The following is a 26,658-nucleotide window of genomic DNA, read 5'->3' on the forward strand; positions in this document are numbered from 1 at the left end:
GTCACTGACCATGTTATGAGTGATGTAATATGTGACGTCATCTGCAGTGCATTGCGGGCGCGCGAGCGAGTTATAGTTAGCTGAAGTAACTATAACGGGGTTTTGTATGAGTGAAATGTCCAGCTAACTATAACATGTGTGAAACCTATGGTTTTTTCAATGAATACATATATATATATATATATATATATATATATATATATATATATATATATATATTGTCGCTCCAAGGTTGTCCACCTTTGAGTAGCACACGAGCAACAGCTTGATTTATGTGTAGGTGAGGACAGGGATCCGCTTGTAGATGCCACTCCGTAATGGATCTGCCCGACGCGTTTCGAAGCTCCATATGCTTCTCTTCAGGGGCTTTAACGGAATCGAGGACGGGCCCACTTGCGTGGTCCATACAGGACTTGATTATGTGCTTTCCGCACCACACTTCCCATAATACACAGTCTCATTTGAGCCTCCCATTGGTGGGTGTGTCATATGGAAAATGGAGAAGTGGGTTGGCGGTTGCACACACCGCTTCCGTCAAAGCCCCTGAAGAGAAGCATATGGAGCTTCGAAACGCGTCGGGCAGATCCATTACGGAGCAGCATCTACAAGCGGATCCCCGACCTCACCTACACCTAGAGGCTTAAGCATATTGCGTAGTACAGAAATACGACACAGAAATTTATGCACGCACAATTTTTAAAATTAGAGGTGTATAGGACCTTGTGACTTATAAAGAAATATTGTGCATATACAATTTACAGTGGAGGCTGATGTTGTGACGTTTTCTCTTACCTTTGCTTCTGTCGTCTTTTGTCGTGTCTTCAAAGGCTGTGGTTTCGCTGCGTCTGGGGTGTTTTCGACAGTCTGTCTGTCACCGCAGCACAGGCCGGCAAAAGAGAGCGTGCTCACGTCAGTTCCCGCATTATATGGAAACTGCGGAGGCTGACCAAACCATGCCCAGAGCCGTCATTGGTAGCGTTTTTGCGGTCTGCAAGAATGACGGCCCTGGGGGACATCCCATTGGGTAATGTATTGGTTTCCAGGCTAAGTGATAGCAAGCATGCTAGGTGGTGACATGTGGGTAGTGTGGGTGGGCGTGCAGCGCGCATGTGCAAGTATTGGTGTGTGCACTAACACTTAACAACAGAGAGAGATGAGGGCGGCGTTATAATGTACGCAGAGGCAGGCCCAGAATCGGATCTGCAATGAATGAACACTTCTAATCATTCTCCTTAGCGCGCCCTGAGCTCTGATTTGTCACTGAGAAGGTGATCGCACCATAGTTTGTACTGCTTATCATACTCAGCGTGTACTCGCGCATATGGTACGAATATGCTTTGACGTTACGCGTCGCATTAAAGCTTCCGTGTGACGTCATGTATGGCGTTCTGTACGCGAAAGAGGGCAATGTTTCTACTTGGTTTAAAACATTTATTTATGTATTTAATGTACATACTAAGGGCAGACATTTGGGATAACTATGATTTTTTTTAATACTTGTAATAATCATATATTACTTTTGAAAACAATTACACAAATCGCAGTAGAACATCATGCGTTCTGGTATCGAAATAGCTGCGTAAGCGCATCATAAGCGTACGTAAAGGCATGTGACTTTAAAAGTAGAGATTTGATTGGTTCATAACTTTTGCTATTGCGTCTGTTGAAAGTTCCGTCCCATTATAATTATTCGACTTTGAGTTTCTAGGAAGAAGCATTTCTTCTGAGAATCTTCTCAAATTGAAGGACGATCACAATAATAAGAGCAATGGAGTCATCTTCCAGCAGTTCTTCAGAGGGAGATTTCATTCCTGAAGAACATCCAAAGAAGAGGAAAGAAGCTCTAATTTGGAAGTTTTTTACTTTTCCAGAAGGACAAAAAAAGGTTAATGCTCCAAAAGTAACCTGTAAAATTTGCCAAACAACTCTTTCAAGGGGTGATCCATCTAATAAATACTCCTTTGGCACAGCAAATATGGTGCGACACGTGATGAACTTGCACCCCAAGAACTTTGCTCGAGCTGCAAGACGGAGGTTGCACGAGAATCCACCTGCTACTACACCAATCACATCAACTGCGGCAGCAGCATTTTCAGCAAGCAGTCCACACCCACAAATTAATTCCGACTTTGCTAAAGTTAAAATTCTATGCATTTATTGCGATAAACTTTTGTGTTATTGGAACAGTCTATAGACCTGGTGAAACGCAGAATGCAGGATCATTGCTGTCCTCGACATTAGTTGTTGTTTTTTTTCATTCTTTTGTTCCACTTGGAATTTGTTGAGAAATCAAAAAAAAACTACAAAACTAAAAAAACAAAAAAAACCCAGTTCTTTTTAGAACTACCTTCACTGGTCAAAGAAAGAACTATATTTCTATGTTAGTGTGTAAAAGTTTGTCAGAATGAATGTGTAGTTCATAAATGAATGAATGAATATCTTACTAGTGTATGGAGAATGTGAAAGTGCAGAACTATAAGGTAGTGCTACAGCATAAATCTATAAGGTATTTATCTATAGTACACTGTAGTATGTCCGAAGCACTTGTTATGTTATGTTATGTTTTATGTTTATTTGTAGCGCGCGCTGTTAGTCGAAACTGTCCTGGCGCGATGAAAAGGTCATGGTGTCAGCTAGAGCAAGGGAAAGCTTACATAGTCTGCATAAATAAGTGAGTTTTTAGCAATTTTTAAAGCTAGCAAGATTTGACGAGTGTCTTAAGGCCTCAGGTAGGTTGTTCCACAGCTGAGCTGCACGAACCGTCAGAGACTGCCCCCCCAGTCGAACTTTCTTGAATCTGGGAATAACCACATGTCTGAGGGAGGCAGATCGCAGCTGGCGGGTCGGCTGGTAGAAAGCAAATCTGTGCTTAAGATAGAAGGGGCAAGAGCCATGTAGGGCTTTAAATACAAGGACCAGGGCCTTAAAGCGCACTCTTTGGGCCAATGGTAGCCAGTGGAGCTCTCTAAGTTGTTTGCGAACGCTGAGTCTCCTAGGGATATTAAACAGGAGCCACACCGTCGCGTTCTGGACTACCTGTAATTTCCGGATCAAAAAATCCGGAATGCCGGAGTAGAGGGCATTTGCATAGTCCAGTCGAGAGAGCACAAGTGCTCTAGCTATCGCTTCCTTAGCCACTTGGGGGAGAAGGGGGAAGAACTTCCTGAGAATGGATAGGGTGCCAAAACACGTACCCGCCAGTCTCGAAATTTGATCGCGGAAGCACAAGTCTGCTCTGAACCAAACACCCAAATTCTTTGCCACCCCACAATCGCCACTAGGGCACAATGATCCAATGGGCCAGATGGATTCCCTAAAGTCTGCTGGAAATTGGCCATAAAATAGAATTTCAGATTTGTCCTCATTACATTTGAGGCCTGCCTGAGCAAGCCAGGCAAATACAGAGGACAAACATTGGCGGACACCCACTGGGTTAAGGTTATCCTTATTCCATGTGAAGAGAAGCTGGGTGTCGTCGGCGTAGGCCATTATTTTCGCACCCAATCTTTCTGCCAGGTGGATTAAGGGGGTCAAATAGACATTAAAAAGGAGAGGACTTAAAGTCGACCCCTGAGGCACGCCTATCTCAACCCTGCTGCTTGAGGAGTGGTAGGGGGGAAGCCAAACTTGTTGGCATCTGTCAGTGAGGAATGATCTTAACCATCTGAGAGCCACGCCCGTTATGCCAATCTCCTCTAGCCTAGAGAGAAGCTGGACATGGGGAACCGTGTCGAACGCGGCAGAGAGGTCCAATAAAATTAGAGACGCTCTGCCGCCTCCGTCCAGACATTCCCTAATGGCTTCGGTGACCTCCACGAGCGCGGTCTCGGTGCTAAAAGAGGAGCGGAAACCAGACTGGGGAGGATGGAGAGCCTCAGATGATTCCACGAACCTCTCCAGCTGCCAAAAAGCAGCCTTCTCACAGACCCTGGCTAAGGCAGGGAGTAAAGAGATAGGGCGATAGTTTGAGGGAAATAGCGGGTCCGCCGAAGGTTTCTTGATCAGCGGGAGAAGTTTAGCTTCCTTCCACTGTCGGGGGACCAAGCCTGATTGTAAGGACTCATTGACTAAGTCAGTCACCATCGGAGCTACAACCTCCGCCACACCACTCAAGACCCTTGCGGGACACGGATCCACTGGAGATCCTGACTTCAATGCTTTTAAAATAGCCAGCACGTCCAATCCCTCTATGATAGAAAAACTTGACATCACAGCGGTCCTCTCAGTGCTACAGGGCATTTTAAACAAAGGGAGGGGTGGGTGGGAGTTCAGAGTGCCCTGTGATGCAAAAGTATCATTTATCTCAGGGGATTTGAGACTCGCTTGAATTTTTTGGATCTTGTCTATAAAATAGGTTGAAAGTTTCTCACACCATCCTGCAGACGTTGGAACTGACATTACTTCTGCCACTGGGGCCGTAAAGCTTTTAACAATGGAGAACATTTCTTTGCTGTTATTTTTGGCCTTAATAATCCTGGCTGCATAATAATCCCCTTCAGCAGCCTTAATTGCTGCATAGTAGTCTTTTTGTGCTATCCTGAGCTCTGCTTTTGCCGCAGGGGAATACCCCCGTCTCCAAGTTCTTTCACGTTCCTTACATCCAATTTTTAGTATTTTAAGATGATCAGTGTACCAAGGGGATAAAGGGATGGTTCTAGGGCACTTTTTTCCTTTCTTCTCAGGCAGTGAGCTAACCGTGGAGTGTATCCATGCTGAAAAATGTTCAACTGCTTCCTCCAAATTCTGGGCCTTAACAGGAGCAGTATCAGTCAATGCCGCTGCCAAGGTTGGGATACTAATTTTCTTAGGGCGCAAATCATCCTGCGATCTAGCCGCAATGCGGTTGCCATTTATATCCCAGGAGAAACATACCAGAGAATGGTCGGACCATGTAACTGAATGTAACATATGTACATAAATATGTTACAAGTCCATGTTTTAATTTGTGCTGCTGGTGAAACTGCCTGGGTGAATTTGTATGTGTTAGGGGCGGATTTACAATCCCCTTGTGCCTCTTTTACACAGCCGTTGCGTCACTTTTGTGACACAACAGTGGTGCAAAAGATGTGCCATGGTGTGTGCTACTAACAATGTGACGCATTTGGAGGGTGTATTACATTGTAAAGCGCTGCGCCAGAAGAGGCTTTCTTGTGCAGAAGGGGGTGCAGCAACTCCTCCTAAAAGCGACTGAGTGAAATGTATAACATTTCATTCAGTCACTTTTGAGCTTATGCTGCGTCCAAACCTTGCACATGCTTGAAGGAGGTGTAAGGATTGATACAGCATTGTGAGCATAGGGCCCCAAGAGCATTGGTGGAGCTGTGTTATACTTGCAATCGACGTCAAGCAATTATTAATCCAAAAATTCCTTTGCAATTAAGTTTTGTTATTATTTTATAATAAGAATATGAAATATAATCTAAAAAATAAAATAAATATAAATATTTATATTAAAAATATAAGAAATTAGTATAAAAAGAAAGACATAATAATTAATACATTTATAAATTATCATTTACAAAACCTTTGAAATTCACTGAAAAAAACACAGGTTTCACACACGTTATACTTAGGAATTAGCATTTAAAAAACCTTGCAAATTCATTGAAAAAAACCATAGGTTTCACACACGTTATAGTTAGGAATTAGCATTTAAAAAAGCTTAGAAATTCATTGAAAAAACCATAGGTTTCACACGTTTTAGTTAGCTAAACATTTCTCTCATACAAAACCTTTGAAATTCCTCCGTTATAGTTAGCTCAGCTAACTATAACTTGCGCGCCCGCAATGCACTGCTGATGACGTCACATATTACATCACTCATGACATGGTCAGTGACATCACTCATGACATCACTGATGACATCTCAAATGAATATATATATAGATATGAAACAAGGATCCCAATGAACGACCGCAGTGGGCAAAACAGGGGCACAGACTCCAGTTAAAGATGCAATAAAGAAATGTTATTGTTTTAGCATGTCAGGATAACGCGTTTCAACTACAAGCCTGTGGTATTCATCACATAGTGCGCTAAGGTGAGAGGCCTTCAATTTATAGTGACTTGAGTGACTTTACTATGTTCATAGTGACAAGGCAGAAAATGTTACACCTTTGCAGCATGTAGTAAAACATGTTGTCTTGCAGTGATGACTAGGCGCAGCAATGACATGCAATTTTGGTAGCAGGCATAAAGAAAAGACTACCCCTCTATATGTAGGTGTGGATGGCCATATGTTCTGTAACATCAGTTGATCGCAGCAGATTAGAAGGTAAGCTAGTGTTCTGGCTGTGCCGGCGGCATGGTAAAAGATAAAAAAATATGATAAATGAATGCAATGATTGGGTCTGAAGTCTCCCGAATGTTGTCTGATGGAAAACAAAATTAGACGGTATCCCTCATGAATCGTGGGTGTGTGAATACATCCTAGAAAGCATGAGTGCCATGTGGCACAATTAAATGTGGGAGGAATCTGGTGTAGCATCGTAACTCAAAGGGGAACAATGTATTATATAGATATATCTTAGGAATGCAGCTTGTGGCAGCCATTTTTCACTAGCTCTTGCTAATGTAATAACCAGAAGTCCTCACACTGACCCAAGTCCAAAGCAATACTTGGCACCAGGGACATAAATTATTAAACTTTCTGTGTGTGTGGAATAATGAGGAGCTCAGCTTCGTGTTAAATACAACTGGAGGACATGTGCTCTGAGTTTCACAGTGTCTTATGATCTCATTCTAATACCGATCTTCTCAGGAATCAAAACCTAAAATCATCTAACCTTATTGTGGATGTTTCTGTAAATATGTTCCCTTCTTTGCCTCGGAGAAATTCTTTCCTTGGTAAATGCCGAGGAGAAACCCTTGCCCAATTCTAGTGTTCACAGCTTTTTAATAAACACATTTTGCAGCCATTACAAATGCATATTATAAATGTTTTCTTTGACAGTTTCAACTAATACTCTGGTGAATTTTGCAAATATGGAATACAACCCAAAGACCTGAGCAGAACTCTTGGGAGACATGTTTTACAGCGATGTCCCAAAGAATATTCCATCTTATAAAACACAAGAAAAAGATACCTTGATGCCCAGGCTCTTCAAAGTGGCAAAACATGGGCTAATGAAAGGTGCGTGGCCTGTTCCAAGCTTTCTCTCCAGAGGCTCTACTAACTAAAACTGGTGAATTTCTATGTTTTTTTAGTTCAAATAATTTATAGTAATGTAACTTTAACTTTTTTCCAGTGAATTTCGAAGTTTTTTTGAATACAAAAACAGATCTTTTATCACACCTAACTACAATGCTACTTTAACTTTTGATTTTTTTGTGAATGTTTAGGGTTTTTTAATGGAAAGTATTATTGTATTACCATACCTAAAGCCAACACCCCCACCCCCACGCATGACTGAACGCCGTGCGCGGAGGGTGGTTGGCCATAGGATCTTATGATTTTTAAAGTGGAGTGGTCCAGACACCTCCCCTACCCAAACTCATCCCCAGGGTCTGCTTGTTATGAAACTGGAGGGGGCAGCCTGGCCCCCTCCCCGAGCCTTATTAAGCCCTGGGGGCTCCAGGTCACTTTTTTTTATAAGGGTGGGGGTCCAAGTGACCACCCTCCCGAGCCTTTTTAGGCCCGGAGACCCCATACCCGGGGTAATTTTTTATGAAAGGTGTGAGTCGCTCATTGCCCTCTCCCCAAGGCTTATTAGGCCCTAGGGATCCCTTCCACCAGGGCCTTTTCTTTATCATGAGAGTGGGGCTCATAGCCCCCTTCCCTGAGCCTTATTAGGCCCTGGGGACTCCATCTCCCAAGGGCTTTTTTTTAAATTAAAAGGCAGGGGCAGTGGAGTAGCCCACTTCTCTGGGTATTATTAGGTCCTGGGCACTCTATCCCTCAGGGCCTTTACTTAAAATAAAGGGAAGCTGGCATTCAGGCCCCCACCCTGAGCCTATTCAGACCCCGGGAACCACATCTCCCAGGGCCAGTACTGAAAATAAAGTGTATTGTTTTGTGTTTTAAATTATCGAAACGCCTTAGGCCGGGGTCCCAGGCTGCCAGTAATGACTCAGAGGGGAGCCTCAGATTCCAATAATGGGGATCATTCCAGTAATGACAAGTGGAGGTCCCTGTATTTCAATATTGATTATGATGGGGTCCACAGAAATCAAAAGGTTAAGAACCACTGGTTTAGATCATTTGTAACCATTTCTTCCTTTTGTGGAGAAGTGTGGCTCACTGGTTAGAGACGGAAGACCCTGAAGCAGAGGTCAGACCCGGGACCAGGGTTCAATTCCCGACGCGGCAGGGTCTTGAGCCCAAATATCCACGGACTTGATAATTCTCGTTTCGGTGCCTACTCGAGTCACAGGTTGACACTCTGCAGCTCTGGGCATTAGCTTGCTTAATCTCCACTACGGCCCCCCTGCGGCGGGATGCCTGGCTTTCACCTTGGGGATGCCCAGTACAGGTATCTCACAGGGAAAAACCAGGACGGGTTCCCAAGGCAAGCGCCAAGATGCCTACGGGTAATCGAGCGCTATATAAGAACGATTAATAATAAGCAGCGACCAGTAACGGTTTGCTTAAGGTAGAGATATTACCCAAAGACACTGGCAGTGATTTAAACTATTTACTCTTTTTTATGTCTAATGTAATTGTTCAACTAAAAAGAATTTGCATTCTCATTTGTATAAACAGCATGGAGTTTTCTTTCATTGCTAAACATAACAACATTGTGAAGGTGTGAAGGATTCCTTAGCCATATTGCACAAAGCACTTCAGTATATTACATAATACATAAATATATGGTATATTAAATGGTATACTCACCTACAATTGCTTGTGGCACAACATCTAGGTGAAATAAAACAACAATATCAGTTAAATCAGATCTGCATTTTTTATAATTCCAAATAGACAGTATATAAAACCATACAAATTTAGGAAAGAAATAGGTTTTTCCATTCTTTTTAAATACTCTAATTCAAATAACACAGGAACGCTAATGTGATAGTGTTATTACTCATGTGGCTAAGCATTCCTCCCCACACACATATAATTACAGGTGAGCATTTTTATCCAAATGTGTTGAATATTCTTCCAATAAGATGTGCCTCTCTGAAACAAAGGAAAGTTTCACTTATGCATTGTTTTTTCAAAGGCTGCTCGTGATTATTTTTGATATTTAATCTCTATAACAATTATTTACATACAAATATTCATACAAAATTAGACCGGTATATTCTCTCTTCAGGTCTGGAGAGTCTCATTAAATACTGTACCGTAGAAGAAAGAGGGTCCAAATACTAATATTGTTAATAATATACTTTGGTTTAAGGATTGTTTCCGCTTCAATTCTTAATAATTCCATGAGAAAATACCATACACTGTCCTTAATATCGTAATCTTTATCACCCCTTATCTATGTTTGAATTGATTCCCAGAACTTCATGTTGGAATATATTGTCTTATAGCTAGAAAAACCCATCAGAAGTATTATGGGCATTGGAAAATACAAATAATCTGGCCTCTGCAGTTGTTTGTAATGTTTTTTTTTTTTTTTTACTGGAAGCATATGCTGCAAAAATGAAAAGAAAAAGAAAACATGCCACCGCTTAAACATGGAAACCATATGTGTTAGGCCTGTCCGCATAAGGGTGGTTTTCCCCCGAACATTTTGCCTTATTTGTACTTTTTTGCTGATCGTGTTTTGTAGACCTTAGGTCTCTGCAGACTTTGCCACTGCTAATCAGTGCTAAAGTGTATCTGCTCTCTCTTTTACACATGGTGGAATTGGCTTACACCCAATTGGCACATATAATTTACTTGGACGTCTCTAGTACAGTGGTACCACATGTAGTCATGGCCTGTAAATTCAATTCTACTAGTGGGCCTGCAGCATGAGTGTGTCAATCACTTAAGTGGCCCTTTTAAACATGTTCCAGGCCTGCCTTGGCAGTCTGTGTGCAGTATGAAACTGTCATTCCACCCTGGCAAAAAAAAGCTTTTGTCAGGCCTAAACATCCTTTTTAATACATATAAGTCACCCCGAGAGCAGACCCCAAACAGCCCATAGAGCAAGGTGTGGTGTATTTAAAAAGTTGGACTGGACATATACTTTTAACTTTTACATGTCCTGGTAGTGACACACTCTAAAAATTCTTTTTTCGCTATTGGAAGGCTGCCTCTACTGTAGGATAACATTAAGTTAACTTACCTCATTTAACTAGTGCTAACTTTCAATTAGGAGCATCTAGGAGTGTTGAGGTAGATGTCTAAATAATTGTAATTTAAGACCCTCTTTAAAGATAAAGTCGAATTTTAAGTCAAAATTCTGAAAATGCCACTTTTACAAAGTTGAATTTTCTAGTCCTAACTATTTGGTGCCTGCAGCTTGTTCCCTGGGTGGCATGACTAGTTATATTTGGCAGTTGGTCTTTGTCTATTGCTCCCAGACAGTGAAGCAATGGAGAATAGGTGTTTGGAGGATGGTATATCTCTGACTTTATAGGGGGGAGCTGTCACCTACCACACTTGCATATCACAAAGGCTCTGCCGGAGCACTCTTAAAAAGGGTTTGACACTAGTCTTTTATGACCATTTGCACGGGCAGATATTTCCACATGAGTGTGGCCATTCCAAGATGTGTTTTGCCTTGAAAGTTAGGAAATACACATAGCCAAATTTGCTTGTGGGTATTCCCAACCTGCAATCAGACCCGTTTCCATCGTAGCAAAGGCTTAGGGCTGGATAGGAAGGGGAACAAATCACACACACTTTTAGAGAGAGTTCAGAGGAAGGGCTTTTCTCTCAGGAAAACATTCTTTCCTCTTGGAGAAAAAACTCCCATATGGAATTCTCCACTATGAAGTGGGTCTAGAAGCCCTTAGAAGCAGTCACATAACGTTTAGAGAATTATGCCTGTGAACTGTGAAACTCACAACTTTACAAGCACAGTTCAGGGAATGATTCTGAAATCTAAAAATTTGCAAATTGCGCCTACATTTAGGCATGAATCTACAGGTACAGGTTTACTACTTTTTTGTAAATTGGGTCCATAATTTAAACTTACAGTGATGACTAAAAAACAGTAAAGAATGCAAAGAAAAAATAAAAAAGTTATGTAAAGTGTGAGTCCACTTCTTTTGGCAGTGAGATGCACTTCTTTGTAGGCAGATATGCACATGTGAGCAGGATAAAATGACATTACTCACAGTGCCAAGGAGCCAATGGCGGAAGTTGCCTGACCCACTTGTCCCCTCAGTGTGGTGTTAAGAGTGGAAGCAAAATGTCAATGACCCCTGAACGGACTAATGATGAAGGAAGAAAATGCAAAGCACATCTATATAGCTTCTATTTATATTTTTTTTATCACACAAAACTGGTAAGAAAAATAAAGAAGAATGTAGACCAGACATAAAATCTAGGGGCATATTATCAAGAACAGGCGATACAATTATCGCCGCTTTATCGGCAGGAAACTGCTGCCAAAGCGGCGATAATGGGCTAGATAATATGCCCTTGTGAATTCCCATAGCAGCCCAGGTTAACACCAGAACCTGGGCTGCTATGGGAATTCACAAGGACATATTATCAAGCCCATTATCGCCGCTTTAGCGGAAGTTTCCTGCCGGTAAAGCAGCGATAATTTTATCGCCTGTTCTTGATAATATGCCCCCCAGCCTTTCCTGTTTTTACTTACATTTCCCAAGTCACCATGTCTATTCTGCATTCTTGGATACATACTTGAAGTGGCTGGATTTTCACAAGAGATACCAGCCAGAATTGTTAATTTTATCGTACTTGTTATGAGACCCTTACTCTCAGCAAAGCTATCCTTCCTCTAACATGAAAAGAGGACTTTAAAAGTAGTTGATCAGTCTTCTACATTGCATTCCATTCCTCACTGTAGGTAGTACGACTTTGGACTTTGGACTCCTCATATTTATAAATATTTTCTGGGTAACATAAAATTGCTGTGTAAAATATTGGTTGCTCTGCAAGTGAGCAGCCGATTACCTCCAGCATGGCTGCCACTGTTCCATGAATGTTTTCTACACATCACTTGAATCAACCCCCCCCCCCCCAGGCTTTGCATCCAGGACTCTTTCAAGTAATAAACCCCCAACCACACAGCTTTCTGGCATGTACAGCATGCAATAGGTCTCTCAGGTCCTGGCATCACTAAGACAGACTTACTGAGTTTGTCAAACAGACACAAAACCAAAATATAAAATGTCAGCCTATTGGCTTTCTCAAGGGGTGAGAATTCATTACATATAAAGCAGACCCATCATCTTTCTCCGAAAATCGGCAATATTTTTAATCCAATGTATATTTCAGTCATTCACACAATGTAATGCTTAACAATAGTGATTATTATCAAAATGTTTAATCAAGTTTAATAAAAAACATGTCTGATAGTATTTCTTTTAACATAATTTTTAAAAATTCATTATGTGGGTTGAACATTTTTATAAGAATGACTCAGAAACAAATTGTTTTGCGTTTTTGTTTCATAAAACCTACATGACCCTGAGTCTTTCTTTTTACATTTTTCAACTCACATAGTACATTCATAAAAACAATCGAGGGTCATGTACTACAGCTGACAGAGATTAGAGCTCCAGCTAGGATTGGGTTGTTTGGGTGGCTGCTACACTCCTTGCAGTCTCCACAGCATTAAATGAATGCTTGCTAGTGCCCCTGCCCCATGTAGGACACCACCAAGGTAATCAATGTAAATAGCCCTCACAGGGCATTGTGGTGTTCTCCTTCACAGAGCAGTGAATAACAAATGTGTCTCCTTCCCCTCATTTATTACTCATCTTTCTTTTCTTTAAATTTGTTTTGGCTTTCCCGGTACCCACTCAGAACACAAACATGTTTTTTTTTGTTTGGGGGCAGCAGAGGGAAACCCCAGGTCTCCTGTGGCCCCAGCCTCCTCTGCATCTAGCACACACAGTGCAGTCGGTGGAGGCTAGCATACTTTTTATCAACTGGGAGCCCTGGTGCCCACTAGGGGCACCTACAACTTCCTTTTCAGTTTTGGGCAAGAGCCCAACACCACTTTTTTTTATTTTATAGGTGTGTACCCTGGTGTCCAACCCAGGGTAAATAGCTATAAAATAAAATCCAAATTAGGGAGTCATTGGGACCCCAAGTCCCCCATATCCCCAGCTGGCCATACTGGGTGCTGGCAGGGGCGACACATTTCCTTTGCTCCCACTTGAGTGGTAAGAAAGCTGAGTTCCCTGCCACAGAGAGTGCAGGCAGAGTATGCACACACTCTCCCGGACAGGGAACGACAGTGCTTGGTGGTAAGCTCCCTGGAAGAGTGAGAAGTATAGCTCCCCACGGATGGGGTCCCCAAGGCAGAATCCTGCAAGTGGAGGCAGGGCTGCTACTGCCCTCCACCTTACTAAGAAATATGGCCCTCTGGGATGAGGTCCCGGGGGCTCAACAGTGGTTCTGGTAGGAGTGCTGTGTGCCCATCCCTTATTTTTTAGAAATTGGGCCAGAGGGATGGTGTCCTCTTGGCTCTATAGTGGCATGGGACAGGGTTTGCATTAACCCCTCCCCTTTAATTTGCTTTCTGATCCAGGGGACCAGGTCCCCGGGGCCCAAGAGTGGTGAGGCCCACTCACTCCCCATGATCCCCTGGCTCCATGCCCAAAGGAGAGCTTACCATATATATTTTTAAATCACTCCACACTGGAGGTTTTTGCTAAGCATGGGCGGAAAATTCGTTCCATTCACAGAATTTGCGGATTTTTGGCAATTTTGCGGTCATCGAACCGCGCGAATTTGCCCAAAAATCCACAATTCGCTAGTTAGCTAATTTCTTTTGCTTGGTCGCGCTTCAAAAATAGAATCTTTACGACTACTAGTATGTCATGGAGTCCCGCCATCTTGCAATGCAAGACTTCGAGAACGCGAATACGTCATATGGGCCCAAGATCACGCATCGCGAGAGTAAACAATTGCGAATACGTCGATGCGACGCGCAGCTGACATCCGGCAGGAGATTTGAACAGCTCGCTTTCCTGAAGTCGCAAAAATTGCAATTCTGCCCAAGAAATCTATCGCTGGCAGCATAAACCTTCTGAAAATGATGATTTGGATCAGAATAACTCCTCAGATTGACATTTGGCTGCAGTTCTTTTGTGCAAGGAGTCCATTTTTGGGGGGTGAAAGGAAGGAAGTGCCCCAGAGTCTCCAACTTCCTGTTCCTGTCCAGCAGGCTCCTCCCAGCGCTTTGTCCATGTCCTGGTCACTTTTCATTTGGATCTGGACCTGGAAGGACTACTCTTTGAGGGTGCGGCTGGATATTTGTATTTGAGGACTTTTTGTTTGGATCACTTTTGGATTTGAGATTTTACAAGTAAGTTGGTGTTGTTTGTTTGGGGCATTGCAGTTGCTGCAACTACAATTTATAAACTTTTTCACAACTTTAAAAAAAATATTGTGGGTAGCCACAGTATCCAGTAGGCCCAAGGTTAGTCATGGGTGCATAATACAACTGTTTCTGTGAGTTTTGTTGAACTTAAATATCATTTGCGGCATGGATGGCATGGAATTGAATAGCTCACTGTTATATGTGGAAGTTTTTTAAATGTTGGGGTGCGTGTTAAAGCCAAACTAGCCAGTAGGCCCAGGGGTAGTCAGTGGTGCATGGACCAAGTCTTTCAGTGGGGTCTCTTGAATTTAAACATCATTAAGGGCATGGATGGCATTGGATTGAGGTGATTTTTATGTGTATTTTGATTTTTGGGGTGTTGTGGGGCCTGGTCCAGGGTCTGGCCATGTGGGTGGGGGCCTTTTTGAGGCCTGGTCCAGGGCCTGGCCATGTGGGTGGGGGCCTAGGGGCCATTTTGAAGCCAGGCAGTGTGCTTTGTGCCATAGGCCTGCACCCAGTCTGCCTTGCTTTCATCCATTATGCCCAGGGGTAGTCAGTAGTGCATGGACCAAGTCTTTCTTTGGGGTCTCTTGAGTTTGAACCTCATTTAGGGCATGGGGGCATTGTATTGGGGTGATTTTTGTGTGTATTTTGATTTTTTGGGTGTTGTTGGGGCATGGCCATGTGGGTGGGGGCCATTTTGAGGCCTGGTCCAGGGCCTGGCCATGCGGGTGAGGGCCATTTTGATAGCTGGTCCAGGGCCTGGCCATTTGGGTGGGGGGCATTTTGATGCCTGGTCCAGGGCCTGGACATATGGGTGGGGGTCTAGGGGCCATTTTGAAGCCAGGCAGTGTGCTTTGTGCCAATAGCCTGCACCCAGTCTGCCTTGCTTTCATCCATTATGCCCAGGGGTAGTCAGTGGTGCATGGACCAAGTCTTTCTGTGGGGTCTCTTCAATTTAAACATCATTTAGGGCATGGATGGCATTGGATTGGGGTGATTTGTGTGTGTATTTTGATTTTTTGGGTGTTGTTGGGGCCTGGTCCAGGGCCTGGCCATGTGTGTGGGGGCCATTTTGAGGCCTGTTCCAGGGCCTGTCCATGTGGGTGGGGGTCTAGGGGTCATTTTGAAGCCAGGTAGTGTGCTTTGTGCCATCGGCATGCACCCAGTCTGCCTTGCTTTCATCCATTATGCCCAGGGGTAGTCAGTGGTGCATGGACCAAGTCTTTCTGTGGGGTCTCTTGAATTTAAATATCATTTAGGGCATGGATGGCATTGGATTGGGGTGATTTTTGTGTGTATTTCGATTTTTTGGGTGTTGTTGGGGCCTGGTTCAGGGCCTGGCCATGTGGGTGGGGGCCATTTTGAGGCCTGGTCCAGGGCCTGGCCATGTGGGTGGGAGCCATTTTGATGCCTGGTCCAGGGCCTGTTCATATGGGTGGGGGCCATTTTGATGCCTGGTCCAGGGCCTGGCCATGTGGGTGGGGGTCTAGGGGCCATTTTGAAGCCAGGCAGTGTGCTTTGTGCCATAGGCCTGCACCCAGTCTGCCTTGTTTTCATCCATTATGCCCAGGGGTAGTCAGTGGTGCATGGACCAAGTCTTTCTGTGGGGTCTCTTCAATTTAAACCTCATTTAGGGCATGGATGGCATTGTTTTGGCGTGATTTTTGTGTGTATTTCGATGTTTTGGGTGTTGTTGGGGCCTGGTCCAGGGCCTGGCCATGTGGGTGGGGGCCTTTTTGAGGCCTGGTCCAGGGCCTGGCCATGTCGGTGGGGGTCTAGGGGCCATTTTGAAGCCAGGCAGTGTGCTTTGTGCCATAGGCCTGCACCCAGTCTGCCTTGCTTTCATCCATTATGCCCAGGGGTAGTCAGTGGTGCATGGACCAAGTCTTTCTGTGGGGTCTCTTGAATTTAAACATCATTTAGGGCATGTATGGCATTGCATTGGGGTGATTTTTGTGTAAATTTCAATTTTCTGGGTGTTGTCGGGGCCTGGCCATGTGGGTGGGGGGGAGGGGCATATTGAGTACAGGCAGTTTTTGCCATAGGCCAGCAAGCTTGCGGTTGCGGGCCATTAGGCCTAGGGTTATATGATGAATGGGTGCATGAAACAACTCTCTCTGTGTAGTCTCTCTTCTATTAATTTAAACATCCATTTTTGATTAGAATTGCAATTTTTATTTTGGGTCTTTCCGTTTTTGGGTGTGTTGTTTTAATAATAATAAATGCCTAGTTGCAATAGTATTAAATCAAGCACGACTATGCAAAATTTATTTAACTGATGTTCCTCTGGCTTCTTTGCTTTTAGGTGCACAAAGACTGAGAACCAGGAATCATCCTCATCATCATCACTTGTTGTACTGCTGCGGTGTGTGTACAACGTCACGTGACGTCACGTGTGGCCACAGACAACTCTGCAACTCATGCAACTGCGTCCTGCTGTTCTGACATCTGAAGAAGATGGGCCCAAAGAAAGTTGGCCGTAGCTCCTCTACCAAGAAAGTTGCCAGTGCCACTGCCAGTAAGAAGGAGCAGAAGAAGCAAGTGGTGGCCCTTACCAAGAAAACTGGTGTGCCGACTGACACTTTTTTTGGGAAAAAAAACAATGCCTGCAGCAGCGGTGTCCGCCGGGGACCAAGCTGGGAACAGCACCTCCACTTCATTGGTCTCAGTGCCACCACGCCAAGTTAGGCCCAAGCCCATGAGTGCCGCAGAGGCAGCCACTTTAATTGCTCTTTCACCATCGACCAGTGATGTTGGCGTTGACTCATCGCAAAGTAGCATCCAATCAACGCAGGGTGTAATTCATCTGACGAGTGTTCAACCACAGCAGCAACAACAACCACAGGTGCAACAAGGAGAAGTGCAAGGAGAGGCGCAAGGAGAGGCGCAAGGAGAGGCGCAAGGAGAGGCGCAAGGAGAGGCACAAGGAGAGGCACAAGGAGAGGCACAACTGCCCACAATGCTTGTTCCTCCGGATGTAGCGGCACATGAGGAAATCGAGATTCATACGGAGGTATCAGCTGAGCAAGCCACTCCTGATGATCCATTGTCTTCCAGATCCCCAGCAAGGAAAAGGAGGGCTACTAGTACAACTTCCTCTTCATGCCCCCTTCCTTCTGATGATCTAGATCTTGATTGGCACCCACCAATTCAGTCTGAGAGTGAGGCACGCCATGAGCTGACAAAGCTAGGTAAATGGAAGGTTCCCGCAAGGCATTTAGTTATGGGTGATGACGAAGAAGAAGAAGAAGTGGTGTATTCTGCTGCTGATGAAGAGTCTGACGATGACGACCCAGTCATCACTGTCTTCACTCCAGCCCCAGCGGGCATGCAGCAGACATACATTTTTACCCTATCCCGAAATGCTGCAGGGGATGTGGGCGGCGTGGCACCGGTACCACCACCAACACAGGTAACTACTACAGCAACACGACCTACAGCTTCCATATTTTCTCTTCATAAGGGCCGGCAGGGACCTCCATCCAGCTCGACCTCCATTACCTCAAGTAGTGGTGCTGTAAGTGCACAACAGAGACAAATTCCGCCATGCCCATCCTCCTCTTCATCTGGCATTGAAAGTGGCACCTCCCCCACCACCACCAGAAATCTCAAATCCCCAGTTAGGGAGGTCTTTAGTATTAGCAAAAAGGCGGAAAACCACGTTATTTGTTCGATTTGTAAAGCAGTTAGTCGGGGTAAGCTTGGTACCAACTATGGTACCGGAGGCCAGAGAGGTAATCTCCATAAACACCACAGCATCCAGTGGGAGGCGCACCTAAGTAACATCCGGAAAGCCAAAAGTACAAATCCAAATGTAGCCATTGATATTGCATCTGGTGATGACAAGGAGCTGATCGTGCAGGGGGGAGGTGAAGAAGCGAGAGACATTGTTTCTGGTACACACAGTACCCCTGGCAGCAGCACTGCAGTGGTAGCGACCACACCCTCTACCCCAGCAACATCTAGGAGGCACAGTAAGAGTCTGGTAGAGACACCAATGCGAAAAAGTACATCAAAGAGCCTAACTGGGTTGAAGAAGTCTGGATCATCATCACATATGAAAACGGTCCAGACCACCATTAAATGCATGTTTTGGTCAGAGGCGCCATTTGAAACCAACCACCTAACGGCACGTCTGTATAATGCAATGCTGGCTAAAATGTTAGCGATGGACCTTCTCCCTTTTTCTTTCGTGGAAGGGGTGGGTTTTCTAGAATTTGTGGCAACAGTCTGCCCTAAATGGAAGGTTCCTTGCTGGTCCTATTTTGCCAGAGTTGCGGCAGTAATATAGTTAAGGCCATGGCTGATGGTGGCTATTTCAGAGTGGCGTGTTTGGCGCACAGCATTAACATTATTGTTCAAGATTTCTTGAAAAAAGAAAACACAATCAGCAAGTTACTGACCACCTGCCGAAGATTCTGCATACATTTCAGCCATTCTTTTATGGCCCGGAAGCAGCTGAGGATCATTCAACCTGACCGTAGAGTGCCAGTCAGAGGACTCATCCAGGAGGTGGCAACACGTTGGAACTCAACCTTCTACATGCTTGAGCGTCTGTTTGAGCAGTACTTGGTAATCAATGAGTATGTCTTTCACGCATGGGCTGCTTCTATGAAAGACATCAGGCTAGAGGTGGAGGAATGGGACCTAGTTAAAAGCCTGACAGACATGCCTTGTCCTTTTGAGGTCTTCATCCGTGAAGTCAGCAGGGAGGACTGTACTTTGGGCAAAGCTATCCCAATGTTGCGCATGCTAGAGCACCAACTGAAGGCGGTGTCTTCAACGTTCCGAGTTGATGCTGAAAAACAAGACGCATATCGGTTGGCGGAGAGCTTATTAAGCCACCTAGTTGACAATGCAAGTCTTAAAGCAATACATTCAGAACAACATTACATTTGTGCCACTATTCTGGATCCACGGTACAAAAAGGCACTGTCCAGCAATACATTCATTCCTTTTATTCTGAAGTAGATGTTTCCAAGTACAAACATTGGCTAGCTCTGTCAGCCACTCGGTTTGAAAAAGATCGGCAGTAAATTGAAGGAACCACCACAAGTACTACTGAAGCAGCAGGCCATCCGGCGTCAAGGTCCACTTCTGTGGCCGAAGGCAGTCACTTTCCCTCAGAGCCGTTACTGACACCAGCAACCATATCATCATCACCTGCACCAGGCCAGTCATAATATTGTCGGAAGCGGATTGGATAACTCATCAAGGGTTTGCTCGTTCCAGTGTTGATGCAAAGGCAACAGATGGTACGCAAAGTGGAGCACCCCTGGAGGACCTTGAGTGGATGGTGAAGGCCTATCTGGATGACCCACCAGAGGTCATATTTGATCAGAACCCATTGTGTATTGGTATGGGAAAAGGCCTCAATGGCCACTGATTACCAAGCTCGCTATAAATTATTTGTCTTGCCCACTCGCAAGTGTGTCTTGTGAACGTGTTTTCAGTGCTGCTGGTGTCATTGTAACTTCAAAAAGGACCCGCCTCTCGCCCAAAAATGTGGAGAGGTTAACAATGATCAAGATGAATCAGCACTTCATACCACCAGATTAAAAAATACGTGAATCCACGTAGGAAGAAGAGGACACCGACTTAGGTGACGGAAGTTCTTCTCTGTTAGCTGACCTACTCCCGTTTCAATTCACAGAGTTTGAGGACGAGCTCTACTTTCCTGACACCTAGGCTTGAAATACTTACTTTTTATTTTTTTTGTCCTTATTCACTTTTATTTCTGTGTCTTTTTCTTTGTTTTGCAACTTTTAGCACAACAAAACTCTAATCACAACAAATCCATCAGCAGCACTGTCTTCGTCTTCTTTCCATATTGAAGGTGCCGCTGTCTGCATTCCTGAAGTTCACAAGTTCACAACTGAGTCATGCTCCTCTATTCCCCTCCTCCAGACTCCCCCTATCCATTTCCCTCAAGGCAGATGGCCGGATTACGCAGAATCAATAAACTGTTGCTTCGTAGACAAGTCCCCTCAAAAGAATTGGGACTGGAATGACTGACTATACTGACTGTTACTTCTGAAATTGACACGAGAGGCTACCCTGTGGCCCTTCACTTAAGAATAATATGCTGACAGAAAATGGAACAGGTAATGAATGATGAGATGGCATGCAGTGGACAACACTGGCTGTCTGGCTCTGATGAAAGCAATTGCTGTTTGTTTGTTAAGCATGAAATGAATCCTATGTGTTCTGTTATTATTTAATCTTTTACACACTATATGTAACTCAAGTCTACTCTGTTTACCATGTTTAATGCAAATTGTACTTCTACTGCAGGGGCCACTACGTTGCATTTTTTAATATGGAAAATGTCCTTGGACTCACTGTGTGTATACTGTGACTGCATGAACAACACTGAGTTTGCCAACACCATGATGATTGATGATGAGTCATGATGACCAAAGTTACATAATATCTTTACAGTCACTCACTGGGATGGATGGATCATCATTGTCGATTTACAGAAGAACTATGGCCATTTTGTGAGCGGCAAACAGGTAAACAAGTCAACAACAACCACAGCAGAACTACATGTCTGTCTAGTCGTGGTATGGAGTGGTCGATCCAGTGTAGTGTTATGCCAGAGTCCAGATAGCGGTTCATGTAAAATTGCGGCTATGTGGCTTGCTGTATAAAATTAGATCTGCTTTGTCTGTCTGTGTCAAAGAGGTATGCTACATGGAGGTTGGTTCACTCAGTGGTGCCTGCCTTGACCGTCTGCATGGCCCTGGCCTGCTGTGTGCTAATTATTATCCTGGAAACAGAGACTCAGAGTAGGCACTTTAGAAAGGATGCATGTATGTAATACTGTCGCCTCTGAAAGTGAAAGTGAAAGTGTTATTTTTGCACTACACACCGTACCTTATATTTTTCCTCCGGGGTGTTTTAATATCACATTCTGTTTTTCCATCGACAATTACAGGCCATCACTTACCCTGTGCGATGGAAAAAACATTAACTCAGGCTTACCATAGCAATCCGCAATTCTGCATCCGCCACGCAGGCAGTGGACAGTGCCAAGATTGATCAACGGAGCGCCCAATGGAATGGAGGAGTACCGCGAATAAGAGGAATGGCTGGATGCATGCAACTTCCCAATTTGACCAGGACAACTACAACATACAGTTACAGTATCCACTTCATCTGCCCTTATCTTTTAAATAATGTTATTGTTGTGAACTTCCATGAGAGCGTTTGCTCTCTGCTTCAAATTCATCCCTACAGCTATTTGATAAGTTTCTTTGCTATTTTTAAAACTAATGTAATGTACTACTAAGTGTTTATTCTCTCTGAGGGCAGATAGGCAAGTGAAATTGCGTAATTACTGCAGCCCTGTACTGTCTAATTGTTTAGTACGAGTTAGTAAGTTGTAGTATAAGTACTACTTTTCAGTAACTATACCATCCATTTAGCAAACAACTTCATGCATGCACTTCCTTTATGTCCCTTAAAAGATTTATGGATATGTTCGTATCCATAGATGTGTTTTTCTTCATTTGTTGTTTGTCCAGGCTGTGGTTTTTTTCTCTCTCCAAAAACCTTTCCCAAAAACCCCCATTCCCATCCATTTTTCAAACCCTAACCCGCTTCCCCCCGGCTGTGTGGTTTTCATTGAGGTGTGACTAATTGACACCAATAATTCCACACACTTGCTGGGGAGGATAAGGTCAAAAGCAACAGAAAATCAATTTCAAGGCAGGTCAAGGAATCCGAGGATATATTCTTATTCTGCTTGACACACACCCATGAGTATTTGCAAATCAATTCACAATTTGAGTGGATTCATCAACAGCAACATCCTCCTACACTTGACGAAAGCTTGCGCTGCTGTGTCCTTCAGTACTAGTTCTTGTAGTAGCTATAATCCACGCAACTAGTAGTTAACTTTTTATTGAATACTTTAGCATTGCTTAGGCTACAATTTATGGCACTGTTCTTGTGAACTGTACTATGTACTATCGTACTGTTCTAATGCTCTTCTGGCCACTCAATGTCTCATTTCCTTTTTTTTCATATGCTGCTACTGCCAGTGTGTACCACTACTACTACTACCATCACAACGATGCCATTTCATCCGTACCGGATTCCATAGCCAACCTTAATCGCCATGCAGCCAGCCCTGTGCCTAGCCCTATTCTCAAACACGAATCACAGGTCAGATAAGCATTTTGGGGGAGGAAGAATAATGGAGTAGGAGGAGAGGAGAGACTGACGTTAGTACTAGTAAAGTAGTAGGACAATTGAATTCGCTAACTCTGTTAGTGGCACTTTTGTACAAATTTGGGTGATTACTTAGACAATTTGAATCAACCAGCCAGTTAAGTTTCGGGGAAACAAATGTACAGTTAACCCCCCCCCTGCCTCCCCCACAAAACAGTAAAAACGTGTATGCTATGTTTAAGTGGAAAATAAATAATTATTTCGACCCTAATCCCACAAGGCCCAACCCACCCCCTCCCTAACCCCAACCAATGTCCATGAAATGTCCAGAAGAAAACTTCCAAAACCCCAACAACCAATTCCCCCCCACCCCACCCCCCCAAAAGTCTTTAAAAAGGGGCAAGGGACAGTCTCTCTCTACTTTGGCCGGCGGTGTCCTGTGGCCAGGTGGTTACGCAGCTCTCTCCGGAGGGTCTTGAGCAGGGCTTTCTGCCTCTCCACCTCCTGCTCAAGGTAGGCCACTCGCAGGGTTAGTCGGTGCACACGAGCCTTGCAGGTACAGTTGGGGACAGCTGTTGGTTTCGCTGCTCGGCGGTGGGTGGCTGCCGGACCACGGCGCCGTACAGCTGGAGGATTGCACTGGTTGTATGACCCAGGGGCAGCGGAGGAGGATGCAGCTGTTGTTATCGATGTTGACTGAGAGTCATCCTCCGCTTCCTGAGCCACCAGCCGCCGATATTCAGCGACAATTGCCTCAAGCTTCCATTGCCTGGCCCAGACAGCCAACTCCTTCCTTGATAGTTTAGAAGGAGTATCTATGAAGAAATAAATAAATGCTGTAACCAATACTCTTTAAAATTAACACAAAAGTAATTCAACAGAAATTGTGTCACAGTAGCACTAGCAACTTGCAAGCACAGTACATAACATTTGTGGCATGTATCTATCTAACCTTCCACTTCGTCGGCCTCTGCTCTAACATTAGTGGGAGTTTCAGGAATTCTACTAGCACTATATGGGCTCACTACATTAGACTCAGACAGTACACCAGTCTTCTTCTTCTCTCTTGTTTAGCGAAATTAGTACGTAGGCTTGTGGAAGCTGGCATAATGCCATCGCAGTCAGCTTGCACCCAAGAAAAACAGACGCAAGCCATGATGATGCAGACTCGCGTTACTGTTACCAGCCCAGTACATGCAGGTGGGGAAGCTCTTACTTTTCTATTATGGGAGGCACTGGCCATACTCTGTTACAAGGGATACTGCTCAATTAATTTAACTTTTACCCTGCCCTGCCCCTGACTACTACAAAAGGAAAATGAAGAAGATAATATGATCATCCATCCCTTCACAGGATATTTGCTTATATAAGGGATGACTTTAGGTGCTTTGTTTTTATTGATTGAGTGAACACCGATAGGCCACACATGAATGACACAGGTGAAAAAAAATTACTAACATAGGTAGTGAGTGAGTGGTCCCCGTAATCGCCGGAGGAAGGCCCTTGTGACTTGACTTGATAATGTGAACTATACTATATAGATACATGATATATGCTGTGCTTGCAAACTACTGTTAGTCAAGGGAGTACTCTGAAGAATGACAACTTCTACTTTCCTCGGCTTTGCTACTCTGGCACGGACGTGCGGTGTTACATGCTCTTCAAAGTAACACTATTCATCCAGTGATCGTCTACTCTGTCTACTCGTCAAACACCTATGCTATCTATGAGGAAGATACCATCCAGGCATCCATCCATTCAAAGTAAATGTCAATCATTCTTCTTAATGTCTCAACCGGACAAACCTTACTTTTTCTCACCGAAAAACACCCTTTTTATTTTATTTTGTAAACCGCCACCCATGCATCCATGCTTGACTTGCATTTGAATTTGACCCAAAGTATATATTGCGAAACATACAGTTTCTGTTTCACCCACCCAGGCAGTCCTCCTTTCTTTCTCCTTCCACCCATCCTTGCTTCAGCCTTCAACCGGCCATGCATCAGATTCCCAGCCACTTGTGCCTGCATTCAAAAACACGTATCATTCTTTGCCAGTCATTAATTTAACTCGCTCGTCCTTCACAGCTGAGTTGAAGTCAAATTTAGAGGAGGCCATTGCTTGCTCGTCAACTTCCGCCGCTAATGCTATTGCTAATGTGAAGTCAAGGGTGACTGTCTTCTACCTGGTTGACAAAAATGTAGTTCTAAATTTGTAAATCTTCTTAACAGCAAAGTGTACTTGTACTGTACAACATATACATTCCTGCAGCGAGCCTACTCTGCAATCTCAATAAGTAAGGAACATAATAGCTTACCGCTGCCCGCCACTACCGAGGCATCCCCCACATCAGTTCCTGCTGTCACCGCATCCGCCCCTGGAGTGACCACCTCCGCGCAGGCCCCGGCACTGGTGGTGGGCTGTGCCGATGGTGTTCCGCCTAGAAAATACATTTCATATTTTTAGATGCCATATACACCACTCCCTATTTTGTCTAGGAATGAAAAAATGTTTTACTACATAAACAAATTTAATTATTTGTGACTAGTCTAAACTAAAAATACCCCTTTCAGAAGGGGAGGGTGTTTTTTTTATTTATGCTTAGCCATAACATGCTACACTTTTTGGCACAACTGATGAATGCTTACTTTTTAACGCGCACCTTTTTTTCTCATAACAGACAGAAGATTCCCTTCTACAAACAAGAGCAATATGTTACTCATCATCATCACCACCAGTACTTTAAGTTCCAACCAGGTGAGGGGTCTCCCACAATTAATGTGTAAATCAGCCACTGTTCAGTTTTCATGATTTCACCGTTTCTCTTCTAGTATGAAGTTGATTTTAATAAATGTTTTTATATAATGCACAATTGAAAAATAATATACAGAGTACACACAAAGCTAGTTGTTTTACTTTTTGATAAAGCTTTAAAACTTACATAGACTCTGTGGTTTTTGGTCATGAGTGAGTGAGCGAAAGGGTTTGCAATTTGCAAGCATGATTCCGTGACTCTGAGAGGTCGGGACTCTGACTCCGGAGTCTTATGTTGTGGGTTGTATAATCATTGGGGATCATCGCTGCATTTGGGAGCTAAATAATGACTCTGACTAACTAGCTAGTCAGTAAGGAGATTGAGGGTTCAACTTCTGTTATGACTGAGGTATGTGGAAAGTCTAACTGCGCCTATTATCACCAATGCCCTATTTCTTGTCTATAGTTCAGTATGTGCAGAATAGTCCCTGCAACAGTAGTAGTATGTCCTCCTATCCAATCAAAAAGTAAACTAGTATCTTATTCTTGGTGGCCATTGACATTTTATTGTTGGGAATTGTCAAAGCATAAACATTAAGAAGACTTCAATAGACATTATGGACAACCCAGAGGACTGCACTCAGTGCCTAGAACTATTGCTGAATAGGAGTTTTGTTTAACACCTTTTGCCAACTGTGCAAGCTTAGCTAGCTACACAGACAGACTAATAATAATAAATATTAGTAGCACAGAGAGTCATAGTAGAGGCAGGATGAGAATTTAGAAACAGTCTACAAGAAGATCAAAGACGATTTAGGAAAAAATAGAATTATGATGAACGTTTGGAATTAATAGGTGCTGTAAAAGTTAGGGAAGTATAATTATTAATATTAACAGGAAAACTTACTGGGGCCAGCAGAAGAGCCCTCGGCGGACGGTATACACCCGTTACGACGCAACTTTTACTCCGCACTACCATTACAACGCGGGCATTACAACGCATGACATTACAACGCATTGCGCTGGGGGGCGCTCTAGGATAAGAGGTAAGTTTAATTTACTATCCAACACCTTCCCTAGGGTCCACGGGGACTGGAGTTAGAATAGTAAATTATACTTACCACTATCCAGCACCCCAAAGCGCTATGCGTTGTAACGGTATTCGTTGTAAATACCGCGTTGTAATGGTATGCGGAGTAAAAGTATGCGTTGTAACGTCATACATCCCGGCGGACCGATCCTGGCCCTCCTGCTCCGCCGGCGCCGCCACCGCCACCTCTGTCCTCTTGCCCCTGGGAGGAGCTGATGTACATGAAAGAAA

The 26,658-nt window shown here is 44.0% G+C and overlaps 1 protein-coding gene across 5 annotated transcripts in view; it reads right to left on the minus strand.

Moving 5' to 3' along the window:
* FAM3D (FAM3 metabolism regulating signaling molecule D) overlaps positions 1 to 26,658 on the minus strand; it is a 417,220-nt gene that overhangs the window by 187,445 nt on the left and 203,117 nt on the right. For all 5 annotated transcript variants that reach the window (XM_078661511.1, XM_078661513.1, XM_078661509.1 and 2 more), the window contains one exon: positions 8,834 to 8,857. In XM_078661511.1, the coding sequence (XP_078517637.1) occupies positions 8,834 to 8,857 (24 nt within the window). The remainder of the gene's footprint in view (positions 1 to 8,833; positions 8,858 to 26,658) is intronic.

Source organism: Lissotriton helveticus, chromosome 9, assembly GCF_964261635.1.
Source record: "Lissotriton helveticus chromosome 9, aLisHel1.1, whole genome shotgun sequence".
In the NCBI taxonomy this organism is placed as follows: domain Eukaryota; kingdom Metazoa; phylum Chordata; class Amphibia; order Caudata; family Salamandridae; genus Lissotriton; species Lissotriton helveticus.